The following is a 19,986-nucleotide window of genomic DNA, read 5'->3' on the forward strand; positions in this document are numbered from 1 at the left end:
GCTTTTTTTTTCTTTAGTTTTGCTGCCCTAACTAATTTTTTATAGATCTATAATTGACACACACTGCTCCTTAAACAGTAAAACAAGGTAGCATATTGTATAGAGATCTATACAAATAACGCAGCTCAGTTGACCCCAACTTGTTGGCTGAACAAAAACAAATGTACTCTCTCAGTACTGCCACCTACAGACCAGGAGGATCATCCAAAAACTCTTGTATCTTATCTTTTTATATGTGTGCGAAAATATTTAAACAATCATGTTTATTTTGAAATTTAAATTTCTTTTCCTTCTAAACATATTGTTACTTGACAACCAAATCAGAATTCATTGCTTATAGCTAAATCTTTGTTTTGACAAGCAAAAGCGAAAGCTCCGCTCTCCGGTTTGTCCCCGTACGAAATACAAACCAACCCCGCGCTTCTAACAGTGACGCAAGTTTCCCGCCCTGTGTTCTTCATTCTCGAGTGAAGAGGAAAAAAATCAACAAAATAGTGGATTGGGACAGTTTTTACGTTGATAAAATTGACGTTTTCCTGACATTTGCAACGAGTTAACGATGCCTTCCACGCACGACTGGGTTAATGACCCTCTGGGGGTTGTTGAAGGGATGTTCGGTAAGAAACACCGGAACTTTACTCAGTTACGGTCAACGCGTGAAACGAGCTAGTTAGCCAAGGCTACCATGCCAACCGTGCACGTTACGTCTGGCTGAGACTTTAACTTACAAAGAAATTTCTTCTTGTTGTCAGACGGTGGTTCACGGCAGTCTTTAGCCACTCCAGTTTTAGATACGTGAAGATGAGCAACCTGCATTTAAACAGATAAGCTAGATCTGTTGTTGTGGAGTTGGCCAAACTCACTAGAAATGTGTTTATCTTTAATATTTTGTTTTTGAACAAAAACATAATTGAGCTTCAATTTAAAAACATTCAATGAACTCATTTTAGTACTTTGTGACATACACTTGAATTTGATAAGTTTTCAGGTAAATAACGTGAAAAGTAATGTCATTTTTGTTTGTGATTTATATTGTAGAACTTATTTTTAATTTGGCATTGACATGAGTATTTAAGTCCAATGAAAAAAGTCATTTTAATGCATTTTTACTGGATCCAGGTTTGCTTTAAAAATAACTTAATATTCCCTTCTGTCTAAATGAAAATATTATGTCTTCTTGATATTCAAGCTGCTGCCCAGAATAATCCGAACTCTGAATGGGAGATGAAGGCAGTTACATTTTTTAAGGACCAAATAAAAGACAAGGATGCTCAGGACATGGTAATCCAGCTTCTTTTAGCTAAAAAAAAAAAATACCTAGAAACATCTTTCATCACCTGTTTTTAGCACATTTCCTTGTTGATAATGGTCACCTTTATGTGGATGCAGGTTCCTTCCCTGAACAACGTCCCTCTGCACTACCTGAAGCCCAATAGCCTGGTGAAGTTTCGCTGTTTAATCCAAGACATGTTTGATCCAGAGTTCTTCATGGGAGTGTATGAGATGATCGATCCTTCCACGAATGCAAAAGTGTGTGCTTTCTTTTCCTCCAGCTCCAGCAGCTATTTGCATATGCTCAACCCTGTCATAGGTCTGCTGATTGTTCATTTGCATATGAGAATGAGTTAGATGTTCTTGTATTATTTTGCTTTCCTATAACCCTCAGATGTTGCGTTGTGGGAAATACAAAGACGTGACAGAATGTGGTGTGAGTATATTATCTATTTATTTATTCAGCTGATGCATAAATGCGTCAAGATTTGAACCTAGCATCTCTGTCTTTTGTTTTTCTTTTATTCCCCAGGTGGATTTTAACTCCAGAAACACTGTGACTGCAGAGCGACAGACTTTCTACTGTGTTCCAGTCCCAGGAGAAAATCAGTGGGTCAAGGAGATATCCTAATTTCATCACTAAAATCCTGCTATTGCTCAAACATAAGGCAACATAATGTTCATTTTTGTTATCTGATATTTAAAAAGAAGTCGTAGCTTTCCTTAATTCCACTGCACAGGTATGCTAGTGTTAATCAAGCAAGAGTTGTCCCTTCTACCTCCTACGTGCCAAGCAGACAGAAGCGAAGCTACGAGGATGACGACGACATGGACACTCAGCCACAGAAGCAGAGGGAACCACATGGTATGGGCTCTTTATATGAAGATCTCTTACAGAAAGCAATTCTGGATAAAGTTGTTTAACTTGTTTTGGGGTGGGGGGGTGCGTGTGTTATGCCACAGGTCCTCAGAGTCCAACAGAACAGCACGGCGTTGGTGACTGTAAACGACAGGAGACAGAAGCCCCTTCTAGCCAGGTGGCATCTGCTTCCCACCTGGATCTCAACTTCCCCCTACCAGGAGAGAAGGGCCCCTCCTGCCTAGTTAAGGTACGCTCTGATTTATCTGACATTATCTGACATTTTGTGATAAACAGTTATCATCAGCAGATTTTCCAAGTGTTGATCAGAATCAACAGGCTGTGTGTGTATTGGCAGGTCTATGAGAATTGGGAGAGCTTTAAACTCAACGACACACTCGAGGTCTACGGGATCCTCTCCGTCAGTCCTGCTCTCAGTGCTCTGGCTGATGAGAAGTAAGTTACACATTTCAGTGTAAAGTCATGCTGCCTGCTTGTTACTCATCCTTAGTTTTTCTTCACAGAGATGCCTCTTCACCCTTCTTGGATCCTTCGGAGTGCATGGAGACCGCAGAGGAGCAGAGGGTGCACAGCCCGCCAGCCTCGCTTGTCCCTCGCCTCCACATGCTTTACGCCAGGCCGCTGCCACACAACAATCCCTTGCTGCCCTGCACAACCTTAGAGGACAATAGTACCTGTAAGCAGAGGAGTAAGAATACTCCACATTTCATTGTCAGTGTGTGTGTGTGTGTGAATCTTGAAAAGGTAGAAATATGGGACACAGACTTGTTTATTGCTGTAGTTTTTGTACATGTAAAGATGTGCTAGTAACCTGGCCTGGTATGGAATCAGCCATCTTTTCCTTTTATTTTAAGCTTTGCTAACCATGAAAAGCCTTGCGTTTGATTCTGCACCTGTCAATCTGAGGGCTGGAATATACTTGCTGCGACTGTCTACCATGCATTCCTTTGTTTGGAATGCATGGTATATGTTTGGCACGTAGGCTGCTCGTGTTGATGCGACGTAATGTGTCATGTGTGTGAGTTGCCATTTTGACTTGAACGCTAGAGCCACTTGTGCAAAAAAGGAGCATCAACACAAGATCAGAAGTAAACAAAATTTAGAGACCATTACTAGAGACTATTGTTAAATTTATAAAACACATAAAAACCATGATGTTTTTAGCTGGTTAAGCAGCCGCTTCTATACAGCGACTGCAGCTCCTTGATGCAGCTTGACCAGGTTTAATTCATGTACAAGCACTCTTTACTGCATGTGACCCCTTTTTTTTCTGACCCCATTTCCTGTACACAACTATCTAGAGCCAAAAAAAAAATCTTCAAATGAAATATAAATTGGATATTATACTATTAAACAAACCTTTTTTACACTCACCACAATTAGACACATGGAAAAATGAGGTCACGTAAAAGGAATGACCTCTAAGTTCAGGAGAATTAAAACAGGTTTTTATAAGGTCCTACATGTTTAGCCTTACATGCCTGCTGACAAGTCAAATTAGCTGTTTGTTATGAAATGGTTTTATTTTTTTATTCATTTTCTTATGTTATAAATGTTGAAAAGATAATAAGATCAGCCTTTTTTTCTTCCCACAGTGCATTCCACTGGTTTAACTTTCCAGATCAATAGTTCATCAGTGGAGCTTAATTAAAGACTAATTATCCCTTCAGAAATAGGTCCAGACCTAATTTTCATCTATACTTTTCAAAGTACAAGTACCGGTAACACTAATCTTTTTGTGCAGCCAGCGGTGTCAAATAAAACAGGTCATGTTTTATTTGTACAAAAAAAAGCTTCTGACTTAGTAGAGTTTTTATCGTTTATGTTTTCTTTTGAGCAGACAGTTGAAGTTTGCTGTATGCTGCTAAGTATTTTTCTTTTATTTGCAATAACTGGAATCAGAAGTGAAGGTCTACTGTGGCAGTCCATGCATCTCAGATGAGTGTTGTTTACCAAGGCCAAGCTTATATGAGATTTTAATAAAGCGGGTTTCCAACACGTAGGTGTTCAGTTTACGCTGGAACTTCTGATATTTCCTTTCCTGTTAAGAGAAAATAAATACTAAGGTTTTAGCTTTAAAAAAGTCTAAACACAGACTTTAGATTTTAGCTCTAACATCAGAAACATCTTTGAAGTGTAAGCTGAATTCATACCATGCGAGTATGAATAATTAGTTAGATGATCTGTCAGATCAATAATTATTTGTCATGAGGATTAAAAATGGGAGGATTTATGGTGCAACAATAAAACTCCTTTTGACTTGATAATAACTGTTAGGGATGCCTCTGCAAAACTTCTGATGCACAATCCTACATGCATCCTCAGTACTTTGCTCCTCTGTATGTGCAACAAAGATTGCAGGCGTTAGCTAAATTTCACTTAAGTCAGCCTTTGCTGTGCCAGTTATTCAATCATTGACCTAATTTTTGTTCCTTTCCTGGTGATTCCTGCCACTGTGATTTAAAGCAAAAAGCAACATAAACCTTATTTACAGCCACATTAAATGTGGCACCCTTCAGCTGTGTGGGAGAGCAGAGAAAAAAAAAAGTTTATTTGTAAAGCTGTGGACAAAGAGTGGACATTCATGTGGTTACCATAGAGACTGAGTTTAACTCTTTGTCCTCTTTCTTCAGTTTTATCATCGACTCTGAATGAGATGGCCTCCGTCAGGGGAGAGCTGCTCTCATACTTCACCCATGTCCTTCTGGGTGATGCTCTTGCTGCTGAGTACCTTATTCTGCATCTCATCTCAACCGTGTATGTACCATTTGAGTAACAGTTTCAGCTCATCTTTATCTCGTTTTTATATTGGTGTCATTTCTGTTGCAGGTACAGCAGGCGAGACGTCCTCCCTCTCGGCAAATTTACCTTAAATCTGAGCGGCTGCCCTGTCGCCAACTCATACACCGAGCGCCTCTATCAGATCATCCAGCAGCTTGTTTCGTCTGTGAGTCGTCAAACAACTGCAAGTTCTTGCTCTACTTCATTCATTAAGTATGAACTTTTCAGTAAGATGATTTTTTTCTTCTTCTCATGCAGTCACACTACCTGGGCATGAGCCTGCAGAACATGAACCAGATGCGCTTGGTGCCTAAGAAAGACTACGTGGCAAACAGGCTAGTAAGTGGAGCCTTGCAGCTGGCCAGAAATACTTCCCTCTTCCTGGATGAAACTCAACTGGAGCAGGGGCAGCTGGACACAACTGGTGAGGCTTGTAGAAACCACAAGGGGACGACACTGAGAGGACAAACTGCAATTTATACCTCCTCTTCAGTCGGCTGACACCGTTGGCACTAACCCGTTTGGATCTTTGTGCTTGTGGTTTGTGCTGTAGGTGTGCGTAACGTTACGGCCCTCGGGAACCTGATCTCGTGGCAGAAGGTTGATTATGACTTTAACTACCATCAGATGGAATTCCCCTGCAATATTAACGTGCTCATCGCGTCAGAGGGCCGCTCACTGCTGCCGGTGAGGACAAAGATGGATAAGGCAGGCGCTGCTGAGTGTAAACTCTACCCCACCCATTACCCAACGCCCCCACTAGCATAGCCGGAAGGCTTAGGTTTCCTCTTGTCCCTCATGAGACAGACCCATGTCAGCCGCTGGAGGTTGTTTCCAGCCGACGTCACAATGTCACCTAAGCTGCTATTGGTCGGCTGCAGCGGCTCCGTCAGCGAGCTGCTTTAGCCTGGGTCTCGCTCTGTTGCGAACAGCCCGAGGAATGTGCTGTATGCTATTCCTGTAAGTTGGTCTAATGAGTTGCCATGGTGGCAGCTGTGTGCCACAGGAACAATCCTGGGAGAGGCATCAGGCTCAAAAATCTATTAGTCCTGGAGTGAAGGGCAGCAAACTGTAAACAACTCTTACAGTTGATCAGAAGTCAGAAGAACATGGCCGTGTTTACACTGAGCTGCTGGCGAGCAGCTGAGGCTCAGCCTGATCAGATGCTTTACAGTCAGCTCAGTAAAGCTTTAAGGGAGTTTATGGAGAATATGTCAAAAGTAGTTGTGTACACAACAGACAGATCCCACTTTTCCATAGCAACATATATAAATGTTTTGTTTTGTTTTTTTTTATTATTCCAGCTAAACACCTTGTGGAAAGTTATTTCTTGACACAATTTCAGTGTTTCTTTTCCTCTCTATCTCCAGTCTGACTGTCAGATACACCTACAGCCACAAGTTGCTCCATCCCAGTTGGAGGAGTATCTGAACAGCATCCATATCCATCCACACGCCTCATCACAGCTGAACAAGTTCAGAATCTACCTGACTGTGGCTCGGCTGCTTGATTACAGCATTTCAGATGAAGTGACGAAGGTGAGGCACTGATCTCGAAACTTTGTGTCCTCACCTGCTTTGTAGGTCGGCAACATTATAAGTTTGGCTCCAATTATGCTTTCTGTTTTCAGTCTGTTGAAGATGATTTTGTAGATATGAGGAAGGATGACCCTCAGAGTATATCCGCTGAGGACCTCCACAGGATGCTAGTTGTGGCAAGGTGGGCTTTTAGTTTAGATCAGCTCTAATTTCCCTTTTAAAAATTTCATATTACCACCTAACTGTGTCAAATTTCTCCAGGCAAGGACAGTTAATTCAGTTTTAAGTGGCATGTGTCTGTGATTGTCTGCAGGCTGCTGTCTCTGAGCCTGGGACAGACCTCTCTGTCCAGAGACAGCTGGCTTAGAGCCAAACACATCGAGACGCTGCGGAGGAGCCGGATGGAACAGCACAGGAGCGTCAACGGCAATGAACCCTGATTATAGAAGCCAACCAGGTTGCTTCAGTTTTTCTTTTTGATACCTTTAAAAAGTTTGTAATAAAGATGTTTTTCATGTGCCATTTAGTTCAGGTGTTCAACTTTGTTTTAAAAAATAAGATTCAGATACATTTTCTCTTAATAACCTGAAGGTATAAATCAAATCAGTCTTTTTGTTTCGCAGTTGTTGCCCACTGTGCAGTCAATGCCAACAGTAGAAACAATACTGTTGCAAACTCAAGTTCCTGTTTACAAATAGTTTTATAATCTCATATGTAAATGTGTTTTTTGTGCTTGTTGCCAGCTGTATGACTGGACTGTTACATTCTGGCATTTACCCTTCTGCAAAATAAATGTAACGCAGTTGTAATGGCCTTAGATGAGTTGAAATTCACTTCATTAAATAAAACTCCCAAAGAACATAATAAATAGGATACTTTAATATACAATACAATCTCAATACACTGTGAAAAACAATGACAACAGTCAGTTGGTAAAAGAGGAGAGATTTCACTACAGACATTCAGCTGAATGTCAGTGCTAGGAGAATGTGCTTTAACAGTGCAAATCAAATGCTTGAAGATCTTTATGCACAAGATGTGTCATGATCTGGGGTCCTGATGTAAGAGGACAACAATCACAACAAATGAGGAGGTGGATGCAAATGCACTTGGTGTGAAAATGAACGGATAGACGGAAAAAAAAAATCTCACCCAGCAAATATAAGCTCAAATATAACTGCCAGCTTTTGCATATAAAACATCTCACGGTGGTTTATCAGGAATGTTCAAGATAACTGCTCATTTTTAGCCAGTTTAGGACTGAATACGTGTTTGTTATGCATGAGAATTGCTCCAGTGTTTGCAAACCTGAATGAAGTTTAAAAACACCTTTTACCCTCGGCATTAAAATGTTGCATTACAGCTATTACCTTAAAGCTTTGGCAGCACCACATACTATCAGCAGCACCCACAAAGCAGCCAAGACCATAGTCTTATTTCACACAACCATAACCTGATAAATATACAACTCACACGTTTTACCTGCTGATGAGCAAGTGGAGAATACAAAAAAGAAACATGCACATCTTTATCTTGGGATATTTCAACCTGTAACAAACAAATTTGTCATAAACACCACTATATACAGTGGAATGAGGTGGGCATGGTTTACTGTAAGTTCCTATAACAACATCCTATGGAAAAATTTTTAACAACAGCAACTGTAAAGCTGAATGGAGGACTGAGGAAAACCTCGCTTAGTGAGGTTTTTTTTTTTTTTTTTTTTTTTTTTTAAGTGCAACATTTATACTTTCATAGCATCTAAATACTACTAGGGCTGCATGATAGAGCAGGAATGCTCAAACTTACATACACCACACTGTACACACGAGTAGCACATAGTCTACATCCATGCCGGATTCTATATGAAATATCCCAAGACAAAGCTCGATGACACGGTAACCCTGAACATATTTTATACAGTACACCAAATGTAACATAAGAATGGACTTAAAAAGGTAGATTTTTCCATAAATACCTGATATTTATATATATATATATATATATATATATATAATCCCACTTTAATTCCTTATTAAGGCAAATATGCTTTTAAGTTTGGGGAGTGCATAAAGCGTCAGTGTTTCTAATAAATGGGTGGATGCAACTGCATGTATACTTACTATATGCTACACTCCGGTCCTTATCAAACATGCAGTGTCAATGTACAATGCTGGCCAAGGATTCATTTCCAACAAACCCCCATACAAGAAACAACTCTAGCCTCTGGCTGAAATGACAGTACAGTCTTTCCAAAATATAATCATACCTCTTAAAACAAGCTACCAACTATTAATGCAAAAAGCTCAAGGATAAGGTCTGCTCAGGAACAAATAAACAATATTCACTGTACATATTGACACACAGGATACTCTAAAGCCTTATGTAGTCATTATTTCTAACGGTAAATTGTCTAAGTTACACTTGACAACACTGATTTGACAGAATAACTACGTACAGTATGTCATCTGGCTATCTTGTGACAGCTAAGAAAGAGTAATATTCCACATAGAACTGTCCTTTGGGATTCACAAAAGGATATTTGGTTAATTTCTACAACAGCTGGTAAAACAAATTGAAGGTTTAAGAGGTCTACATCACATGTGGCCAGCATATACAGGATGACATACAGCACATCAAGTCAAGAGTCTACATGTAGCTAATGCTAACCAGTTGTTAGAATTAACCACAGATTTAAGCGCCGATTTATGCAACTTCAGACCAGAGACGTGACAAGTTTACACAGACAATACTACTGTATATACCCCTTCTGGAAGAACTAAAGTATTTAAAAAAAAAAAAAAAAAGAAAGTCTCTTAAGCTATTTATGAGGATCTTAAAACTGTACCCATGAAGCACTCTGCTTCAACTGTAAGTATTTCTGGAGTGATTTAGGGGTTAACTGGAATGTCACAAGGGAATGACTGACAATTCCCAGTCAACTAAAAAAGTTAACCACATGCTACTTTTACAGTCAACTAAGTTAACGCACACTGGTTCTCAGAAATTTAAATCAGAAAAGACATGATGTCAGCATTATTGCAATTTCCACAGGGAGGCACAACTGATTATCAAACCATAAAGAAAATGTGAAAACATATTTATCAGTGTGCAAGGCTGTATGGCAAAAGAACAAAAAGATTCAGTGCTTTAAAACAAGAAAAAGGAAGGGGAATAAATAATCGCATGTATGTAAACATAATTACTGACATGTTGGATTTAGGGAATATATTTGTCAATTCTGTACAAGAGTGGGCAAATGTATCCAAAAGGCAAATCTAAGAGCACATTTCACGGCCAAATAGTGATGCTCTCTGCAAGCTCTAGCTGCTGCTGCCATAAGGGAAGTTACTTGATGACTTATAATGACAAGTTCTTGCTACAATGAAAGAACTAGATCTGAATAATCCTGGTCTGGCACTGTGTAAACATTGCCTTCAACTCGCTCTCTTGGGCCTCATTGACAGCATCTGGCTCGGGGCTCTTCTGAACCTTTGCAACAGCATAATTGATGCCTTGGGTCAGGCCAGCCTGGGTGAGGCTGGCCACCTGGACCATGGAACTCTTGATCTTGGCAAAAGGGGACACAACTCTGCTGCCGTTGCTGTCAGCAGGTGAAGGCCCAAGGCTACCCTCCATCAGTGAAGACAGACTCCTCTGAGAGTCTCCCGATACGGCAGAGCCGGGCTTCTGAACAGAGAGGAGGTTGGAAGTGGAGGTAGAGGTTTGGACATCTAGCTGGGACGGCCTGGGGAGCTGGGGCTCCTCAAACTGATTCTGCAGCTCTGAGCATGGCTGCTTGTTTGAGTCTGCTGGGGTCTTATTCTGCACAGGCACTACAGGGTTAAGTGGAGGTACAGCAGCTGGCGGCTGCTCTCCAAACACCTCCACAGGTTTGGTCTGTGCATCTTGGACAAACTGGTGGCAGTAGGCATCAATGGGAGTACCAAAGTCTATAAGAATGGCTTCTTCAGCCACTGAGGCAGCCCCTGGTGACTTATCATCGCTCATTTGAGAGGAACTTTCTTGGTTGCCATCGCAGCCAGTAACCCGGACAACAGTTGGGATATTTAGCTCCACACTACCAATGGATTGGGAACGACTGCCAAGTCGTGGATTTGACGCTACAATGCCACAGCTGGGCAGCACATAGTCCACTTTCTCTAAAGAACCGGAGCATGCATGTTCAGGGTCTGAGTTGTAGGAATCCGAGTCTGAGGAGTGATCATAATGTTCCCCAACGATATCCTTTAGGACTCCTGTTGCCGGATTGTTTTCTGATGTCTCCAGGCTGCTGTCTGACTTCCACAAGTTGACGTGCATAGTTGGTTTAAGGAAATTTACTGTCACATCAGGCTTTGAGAAGTTGCCCAGCTTACCGAGAGGCTTGAAGGGGCCAATGTTCACATTGGTTTTGGTCTGTTTCACTTTCTGATTCAGAGAGGAGAATTTGTTTAGGAGGAAACTTTTGCCCTGTGCAAGTCCAGAGCTGCCCTGAACTTGGTCAGGAGGCTTGTTTTGGATCCCCTTTATGTCTTCATGGGGTTTACTTTGCCGCCTGGAACGCGGATGCAGAGAACATATGAGCTACAGCTCTAGTTGGTGGTTGTTAAATTATTATGACAGGAAACATCTTTACTGCATTGAAATACAGGTAATAGAGATGAATTCTAATAATAGAAACGATGACAGCTTGGTGCTCACCTCTCCAGCTTCTTCTCAACAACAAGTAGGTCCTGTCCTGTCGCCTGTTTAGTTATTCGGAGCATCTCAGCTATGCACTGCAATGTATCTGAGATATGTCACTGTTAGCAAGTATCTGCAGGATTTTTCAATTTAAAAAGTTCAATCTCTTCTTACATTTTTTAAAATGATTCATTTAAACCTACCTTTCCCGTCATCCTCTGGATTTCGTGTTGCTGCTCTCAGCGTGTGGAAGTATCCACTTGTTTCTTCATTCCTGTAGTGCAAACGCATACAGCAGAACTTTGGCTTTCCAAACAGAGTAGGCTCTGGACCTGTCAAAGATTACACAACTTTTAACATCCTTTTTCTTTTTTTGCATGAATCATAATAAGTTATAATGCTGTTCAGAGCTTGCTGAGAAACTGTAAGCACATTTTGGGAAGTGCTGAATGATTCAGTGAGTGTAAAAGAACTTCTCCTTTAGACACTTCTTACCAATTTCAATCTTTTCCAAACCCTCTAAATTGAGACGTTGATATTGGTTGACTTTATCTGCCTCTTCGTCATAACTGGAAAGATACAAATAGAAACAAGTGAATAAAAACCAATAATACTAACAAAGTACATCTGTGAAAATCTGACTCACTACGCAATGTAGTAGGCTTTGTCTGAGAGGAGTAGCAGCACATCTACATCTTTGTTGGTTGCATCAATGAGGCTGATGAGAAATAAGAAAAAAAGATTCAAAGGTAAGAGCACTGGAAAAACGTTATGTCATAGACAGTGCAGCTTGTTACTAACCTCATGTCACAATTGATGAGGGCCCAACCTCCATGAAACCTCTCATCATCTGGTAGCAGTAGCTGCATGTAGGTTTGTAACAGGAGGCTGACCTGCTCCTGGGCTCCTCTTTGGCTCTCCTTCTCCTTTTCTTCATGCTCCTTTTCTTTACTGAAGATGGAGTACAGGTCCTCTGTTACTGGAAGGCCCATCATGAGATCTGCAAAGGATGCAGATTAACTGTCAAAGGCAAATTTTTTATAATAATGTGGCGTAAAGCCAGACATAAAGCTGTGAAATCTGTCTTTTCATACCAATTACAGCTTGTCTGTAGGCATCTCTAAAACGGTTCAGGTAGTAGCGATTAGCAGAATTCACTCCATCCTTCATGACACCAGCCAGTTTCCTCTCACCTGTCCGGGTAAAGTCTCCCTGACAGAAAAACGTGTGTGTTAGGGTTACACATCAGTGTAGTTTGTGAAAACTACAGTGACATCAAAATGTTAGACTAAAAACTGTGCAGTTAAAATCATATTTCACTTAAACAGCCAGGTTTAATGACTCTATTTAAAAGCTTGACCTTTGTTTATACTAAATGCCCCCTTGCGTACTTTATATAACCTCTTAATAGAGGCTGTCTGCAGTTTGGAACTGAAAAGGTGTTGTACCGAACCATTAGAGTAGGAAAACTGAGTGGCATGGATCAGATCCACTTAACAAGCAGTAAATAATACTGGAAGATCTGGAAAGCTGACAGGAGCTACAGATTAAGTACTTGTAACAAATTCTGCCTCCATAGCTGCTGCTATCAAAGGACTGTCTGGAGTTATGTTACCTTCAGCGCTGCTGTGCCTGCATACTGTCTGCTGATGGTGTCGCCATTGTTGGCCCACATGACTTGATAAATCCTGTAGCACTTGAGAGGCAGAGGCTGCTCGGGAGGCATCACACCCAGTTTCTTCAGCTACAGGAAGAACAAACAGATTCTTTAATTAAATTTCACCTATTGAAAAAACCTTTAACCCTAATTTTGCACAGTAACAGAACAAAATATAATAGCATAGTTTAGAATAATTTGTTGTGTATTGTTCTTTTGAATGCCGCATGTCCTTGTGCCCCTTAAAGAATAAATTGAAATTTACAAGCACTAAAGAATAGGCAGTTTGGTTAATTTAGAGTAATGTGAGCTTAATAAAAAAAATGTGACTAAAAGGTCACTGTAGCACGAAACTGTAAACTACATTAAAAAAGGAACATTGTGAGGATTAGTGAGGCTAATGTGAATAAGAGATCTCACCTGCTGTTCCATTACCACTCGAGCAAGAGCAGCTTGCACCACATTGGTCCTGTCAAGACAGTCCATACAGTTGACTCTAAAGATCCCCTCCTGTTGGCAGATTACTCCTGCTTGGTCCACCCTGACAGAGGGAGATCCATTCAGAACCCAGTAAATTCATGGAAATATGATTCTTTATCCCATCAACAATGAAAACACCAACACACTACAAGTCAGTGGGACTCTGTTGCTGTTTTCTAACCAAACATTGTTAGTACTTCCCTTATCACACTTATGAAGCTATTACAAATAGAAATACAAGTATGGCACTTACCAGGCCCACTTCATGTCCATGATGATGTCAGAAATCGCATCTGTCAGTATTTGCACATTCTCAAACTTCATACCACGACTGAAAAGCAGGATATAAAATGTATAAAGAGGAAGCAAATGCACTGTGGTATAAAAGTACTGTGATGTCTGCTGAGGACAGCATGCCTCTTACCAGTGCTCGTGGAAGTCGAATGAGACATATGTGAGGTTTGGGTTGTTATAAAGCAGGACTTGCTTCAGATATGCATCACCGATGAGCTTTTCCCGTCCGCCTTGATCCACTAAGTTAATGATGACCTGTGGAACACAACATCAGCTTGTAGATAAGGTATGTAAACCCCTTTACACACGTAACAGAGCTGCTACATAGCCCGGGTAACTCCACATCTTCAGCAGACAGGAATAACTCAGAGAAGTGCTAAAAGTTGACCATTCACAGACTACAACTAAAATGGAACATAAACACTACATGCAGCCACCATAAAATAGTAAGTTTAAATGAACATTTCTATCATATCATATTGATAGATTTAACTGAACTATACTGATAATGAGCATATATCCATGTTTGCACTCTGGCAATGCAAACCCACCTGCTTCTTGTAAAGTTCAAGCTGTTTTTCAAAATGAGCTGCAAAGTAGGGCATGGTCTCCTTCTCTCCTGCAGCATATAAAAAAATTCATATGATATGACAAAAGACAACAGTTCAGCAGAGTTTTACCATTTAATTTATAAAATTTCCAGATCGCAACAAAGCAATGTTACAACTGATTAAATAAGCCAAGATAATTATGTCTTGACCATAATTAAGTCACATTTCAACTGTACAACACAGATCCAAACATATGGACAGAGAAAAATCCCAAATTTCACCTTATAATAAAGAATAATTCTGCAATCCAATTTCTGTTATGCAAGACAATGGAAATCTCCTGACCTTTCTCCAATCGTGGCCGGGGGTTGTAACGATACCCAGCTTGGCTCCAGAAGACAGGCACAGAGCCTCGAGTCTGTACAAAAGACAAAGTGTGGCTGTGCACATGGATCAACTGCTCTGTCTCCACATAGTTTGCAACGTGACCATCCGTGTCCACTCCTCTCCGTTTGTACCGCATCCCTTTGAATAAGAACAATCCGTCAACACTAATCTAAATATTTATTCACACAATTGCATGACTGCAAGTGTTTAACGCAAAAGCGGATGCTTAAACCTGGTTAAAATGGTTCAAAAGTTTAGCTGAAATGAGTAAGACAATTGAAGATGGTTAAAATCTGTTTGTTAAAGCTAAAGCTGAAGTTAATAGAAGTACTGAAAGCTTAAACTTGTGTTTAAATGTGTTGAAAATGGTTGAACTGAAATGACCAAAATTCAGTTATAATTTTTAATTCAATTTATCAAATAAATGTAATCAAATTAATTACATTTATTGTGAAAAAAAAAAAAAACGTATTACCTGACCTACTTATACAACCCAGTCCATTTATACACTGTAAACCATGTAAACCAAATTTCCAGACCAAATTTCCCATATATTACTGACAGTAATTTGTAGTTCTACCTGCACGATGGCGACTGCGTCTGGAGATCAGGGCCACAGTGAACCGAGGATGAATGTCATCAACACAGGTGATCTCCTTTGGTGGAGTTTCAGGACTGCTGCGCTCCTCATCAGAGGTCTCATTGTAGTTCACCACCAGTTCCTCCACCTGCACGAAACCCTGAATGATCGGTATAACCCAGAAGTCTACCTCTGGGACCTGGAAGAATTAAAAGGCCAAAGAAAACAAAAGGAAAAGGAGAATAAAATAAGTACTTTGCATAAAGTCAGCAGCTGCCGAAGATGACAGTTCATAGGTCAGAACAGTTGGCACATTTTCATACTTCTCTTCTGAAGTTCTGTAGTTATAATAAACACCTATCTCTCTCTCACACACACACACACACACACACACACACACACACACACACACACACACACACACACACACACACACACACACACACACACACACACACACACACACACACACACACACACACACACACACACACTACCAACTTAGCTCTGAGCCGTCATTTGTAAAGAAAAACTGACTGGGCCTCTGTTGCAGTGTGGAAATATCTGTTACCTGAAGGTCAATAACATCTTGAATCATGTGTTTGTTCCAGAAGAAACGGTCATCCACCTTTTTAAAAGATAAACACAATCAGTCAAGATGAAGTTTTTTTTTGCAAACAACTACAAATTTTTTTGCCTACCTGTTTCCATAGGGGTAAGTTAGACTTATCAGAGTCTCCCTGACGCTGCACGCTGTTTGTCAAGTCATAAGTCATGCTGTAGTAGAACGAGTCAGAGTCCATGAATATCTTGTAGAGTTCATCCAGTAGACGCCTCTCCAGACGCTCCTTCTCTTTGTTTTCCTTGACCTGGAAAGCAGGGGAATACTGGATTGGGTTGGTGGAAAGAAAAAGCAGTAAGTTTAAGAAAAAGAGAAAGACCCCCAAAGGCTTTTTAAGGTTTAAAAGATTGGGAAAGCAGCAGTGTAAAATGTAATAGAGCCTTCACAACAAAATACTACCTTTTTCTTGATGGGCACACCCACATTAGATTTGATCTGACTCAAGGTTTTCATCAACTTTGACTCATCTGGGGACTGTGCCAGTTTCTCTGGTTTGTCGATTCCAAAATGATGCTTCTTGCAAAGCTGGAAAGGAAATTTATCAACAAATCTCAGCACTTCTGTCATACTCAGAACATCACTGTTTAGTTTGATGAGAAGATGATGATGAGGGAATCTGGCAAACATAAATAAGATATTTTTACTCATTAAAGTATTACTATACGGTTCTACTTTTTAGCAATCTATCATCTACATTGATCTGCTAGACTTGTATTTACAAAGGGGGAAAGGGGCATTCTGCAGCACAGAGACGACATCTAAAGCCTATCCTCTAAATATCATCCTTTATTACTCACTTGAAAATATTCTGTCTCACCATCCATGAAGCTTCCCTGAAAAACTGAAATCTTAGCAACATTCACCTTCCTTTGTCATTCATTGCTACACATTTACACCTGTATTTTTATTTCTACTTAGAGGAATAATTACAGAAGAAACTCCTGAATGTGTCATAAAGTATACATACCTCCAAGTCAAGCTCCTGAGGCTCTTCATCAGACAAGGGAATAACAGCTATCTTGGTGATCTTGTAAACTTTGTGGTTGCCTGGTAAAAGGCCTATCAGTGCTTTCTGTCGGATTAATACAAGGCCAAGTGGAAGGTCTGCCAAGAGGAGAAAGAAGGCGAGGGAATTGCGTCACTGGTGCAGAATTCCTCACATTCTGAAAGGTGTGAAGAAGGCAGCTACACACCAGTACTTAACTGCACACTTATGAATAAAGCTTTATAAGACATCTGGTAAATAAATATTTATATAATGTTAATCTATCTGATATGCCAGGGCATCTTAATTTATATAGTTTCCTTTAACATTTTCCTTATGATCACAAATGATCGACCCTGAAGTTCACACAGCCACCAGGGATGAAAAGCTGACACATACCGGTAAGTTGAATCATTACCATCAGCCCACTCCTCTTCATACATTTTTTCCCACATCTTTATTGACAACTTGAATTATTCATATGAAACACAATAAGTACTTGCTGACTTTGTGGTTCAAGGTTCCAGCACACATAGAAAAAAGGAGTTTGCTCATTACAAAACTAAAAAACGACAGAGTAAAATGCTTAAAAGCTTGTCATTGTCCACCTACCTGTGTGAAGCTGTATTTTTCCAATGACACCTTCCACCAAACCCAAACAAACTGGATTCCATGCCAACAACAGGTCTGTGGCTGAAACAAATATATGGTAATGAACATCAGAAAACTACCAAACGATATGCTTATGAGCTGATAAACAGTCATGGCTACAAACAGTTATCTTTTTAAAGATATGAGCATATGCATGTTGTCTATTAGCAATAGCAAAGCAGTCACACAGGTTCTGCCTGAGTTTAACTAAAGAGAAAGTGATTCAAGACTGTCATGGTTGGATGATTTCCTGTACACATAAAATTGCAGTCTAATAAGAGTAAACCTCAAAAGATTCGAGGACTTAATATATAAATAGCATAAAGGAAGTTATCCTGCAAACAGTTAAACCCCACATCATCTGTGTCATTTGTGTGTGTTATTTCTCAATTACATGATAAAATATACAGCTACCAAACTAACAGAAAAGCAGAAGAAACTGTAATTTGATTTAATTTCATGTCTTTATATGTCAGTTATGTAAACTTCCAGTGAATAAAAATAAACCTGGAATGCTCTGCATTCGTTATGGATTTAAAATTACATCAGAGGAAATTGGAAAAATGTGACAAGGAGGCTAAGGGTGGAGAACCAACTGTAAGCAGCCTCAGACAATGTCTTTTCCTGTTCCTCATGCTGGAGAACTACATGTGCTAAGGAACCAGATGTGAGGGCCCTGCAGGTAAAGTCTGACCGATTTGGAAACAATACCACAACTTCATCTAGAGTCTGTAATATCACAGAAATACTGAAGTGTCTGCTACAGAGTGAAGTGGAAACACAGTGAGGAGTGGAAACCCTTTTTCCAATTAAATAATGAAACAGCAGTGCAACTAAAAACCAGTTCAGGATGGCTGCACAGCCCCACATCCTCAGCTGACACACAGGACAGCATGCACAGCCTTCTGGTGACTTTAATGAAAGTTTTCTTTTAGTTCAGCAGTTCTTCTAAACAACTGGGAATATGTAATTCCCACAGGCCCCGGTAGTCATTTAATGAGAAAGCTTGTAATGGCCATGAAGAAGCACTTCTCTCTCCAGTAACAAAACCAGCGTGTATTATGAGGAGCTGATTTACTTTCACTAGAGATTATAGTACTGAAAACTAAAAACTATACTATGTTCAAAACCATCATTCATGAAATTATTTAAAGACCTGAAAGTCTCATTTAACTCAAATTGTAAAATGAGAAGTAAAGTAATAACTCTGAAGTGCGTTTGGGGTGTTGGCACAAGAAATAAAAGCTAGAGCGCACATTTCACAGTTTAGGAGTGGCACTTAAAAAAAACACACACACACTTTTGTCAGCCACCTTGTTTGGTTTCACAGATTGATCTTGTTGATAACATTAAATGATCGGGTTTAGAAAAGGTGTGGATGAATGACAGCTATGAGACCAGAAAGTAGAGGAATGAGACAACACTAGCTACAGGATAAAGTGTCAACTCCAAACAAGTGGAAAAAAATGGAAAGCGCAGATTTATTTAAAAATAAATAAATAAATAAATAAAAGAATATTCAGGTTAATATAAAGAGTTACTTTCATCATGTCAGTGGCAGCAGAGAAAGCTGGCAACCAGTACGTACCAGGTCTGACAGTCATGGTCCCGTCTTTTCGGCTGCACCACAGAGCACGGTCCCCGCTCTGAAGAATATACTCGTCCTTTGCCTGAAATAGCTCCATTTTTCCTTTTTTTTTTTTTTTACACTAAAACAAATACTTATCCGGCTCCACGACCTGCTACAGCGGTTCCACGTCTCAGAGGGTCACCGTAGCTAGCCTAGCCACGATTAGCTCGTTTCCCACGGGCTGGTAAGCTGCTACGGCGGCTAGCAGCCTCGCGTGCTAGTGGCAGCTGGGCGCGTATCAAATTTATTTATTCCATTTCCACGCATATTTATGCTCAAAGTCCCGTTATATGGGAGGACCATCCATTTTCACAGTCACAGTGGACTGAGTAAAGGCAAAAGGGAGTGAGAAAGTGTCCCAAGCGGGAGCCGCTGTGAGCCGTCCCAGACGTACCGACGTTTCCTGCTCTAAACAATGGCACGTGACGTGCCGTCATCATCACCGGTGTGCAGGTACTGTTCATAGAAACTATCGTAAGCGTCAATTAAGTCATCATCAGAGGCCCCATGACTTGATAGGGGCCCAAAAAGATGTACACACTATATAAGAAAATCATTAAACCTTCATTAAAAATAATAAATACTTTTCTCAAAGGTTGTAAGAAAATATAGCAGTAATATAAACTTATAAACCATTTATATCAAAATAACCTAGTTAGATGTATGCACTGTGATTTAAATCTTTATAGGCCACTCAAAGAAAAACGTTCAAATTAGAATTTTAACCTAAAATTGTCCTTCTGGTATGAACCAAGACCTCTATTGTGTTGTTACATTAAAAAAAATGAAGAAAAAAAAAGGTTTCATGCTGAATATGAAAGGAAACAAAGTGATCAAAAATAGTCACTTGCCCCATAAAGAGTTAAACACAGCCCTAGATCTTTATTATACCCATGAAAAGCTTTTTTCTTTTTTTTTTTTTTTTGGGTCAGCTTGAAGCGATTGAAGAAAAAACAAAAATCTAAAATTTGCAATATTGTGGTGGGGTCTAT

At 40.1% G+C, this 19,986-nt stretch overlaps 2 protein-coding genes across 3 annotated transcripts; one reads left to right on the forward strand and one right to left on the reverse strand.

Annotated features, from left to right (window-relative positions):
* Positions 1–476: 476 nt before the first annotated feature.
* On the forward strand, positions 477–7,263 carry mcmbp (minichromosome maintenance complex binding protein). Its single transcript, XM_079248956.1, has 16 exons — positions 477–617; positions 1,190–1,281; positions 1,390–1,530; positions 1,667–1,708; positions 1,805–1,894; positions 2,011–2,137; positions 2,236–2,381; positions 2,490–2,587; positions 2,656–2,828; positions 4,786–4,909; positions 4,982–5,099; positions 5,192–5,357; positions 5,487–5,620; positions 6,304–6,471; positions 6,564–6,652; positions 6,785–7,263. The coding sequence occupies exons 1-16, from the start codon at positions 560–562 to the stop codon at positions 6,909–6,911; spliced, it is 1,893 nt and encodes a 630-aa protein (XP_079105082.1). The 5' UTR covers positions 477–559; the 3' UTR covers positions 6,912–7,263.
* A 203-nt stretch (positions 7,264–7,466) lies between these two features.
* inpp5f (inositol polyphosphate-5-phosphatase F) lies at positions 7,467–19,225 on the reverse strand. 2 transcript variants are annotated; one of them, XM_079248543.1, is made up of 20 exons: positions 18,953–19,225; positions 17,326–17,406; positions 16,696–16,832; positions 16,128–16,253; positions 15,808–15,975; positions 15,678–15,734; positions 15,107–15,305; positions 14,485–14,664; positions 14,140–14,207; positions 13,719–13,843; positions 13,548–13,625; positions 13,235–13,355; positions 12,773–12,901; positions 12,252–12,369; positions 11,959–12,157; positions 11,804–11,875; positions 11,653–11,726; positions 11,361–11,489; positions 11,176–11,263; positions 7,467–11,029 (listed from the first exon to the last, which is right to left on the reverse strand). In XM_079248543.1, the coding sequence occupies exons 1-20, from the start codon at positions 19,047–19,049 to the stop codon at positions 9,865–9,867; spliced, it is 3,411 nt and encodes a 1,136-aa protein (XP_079104669.1). In that variant the 5' UTR covers positions 19,050–19,225; the 3' UTR covers positions 7,467–9,864. The 2 variants fall into 2 exon arrangements, with proteins under 2 accessions (XP_079104669.1, XP_079104668.1); XM_079248542.1 differs by having other exon boundaries at positions 15,808–15,993.
* Between the last annotated feature and the right edge of the window lie 761 nt (positions 19,226–19,986).

The sequence above is a fragment of the Telmatherina bonti genome (genome assembly GCF_933228915.1).
Source record: "Telmatherina bonti genome assembly, chromosome: 11".
Classification (NCBI taxonomy): domain Eukaryota; kingdom Metazoa; phylum Chordata; class Actinopteri; order Atheriniformes; family Telmatherinidae; genus Telmatherina; species Telmatherina bonti.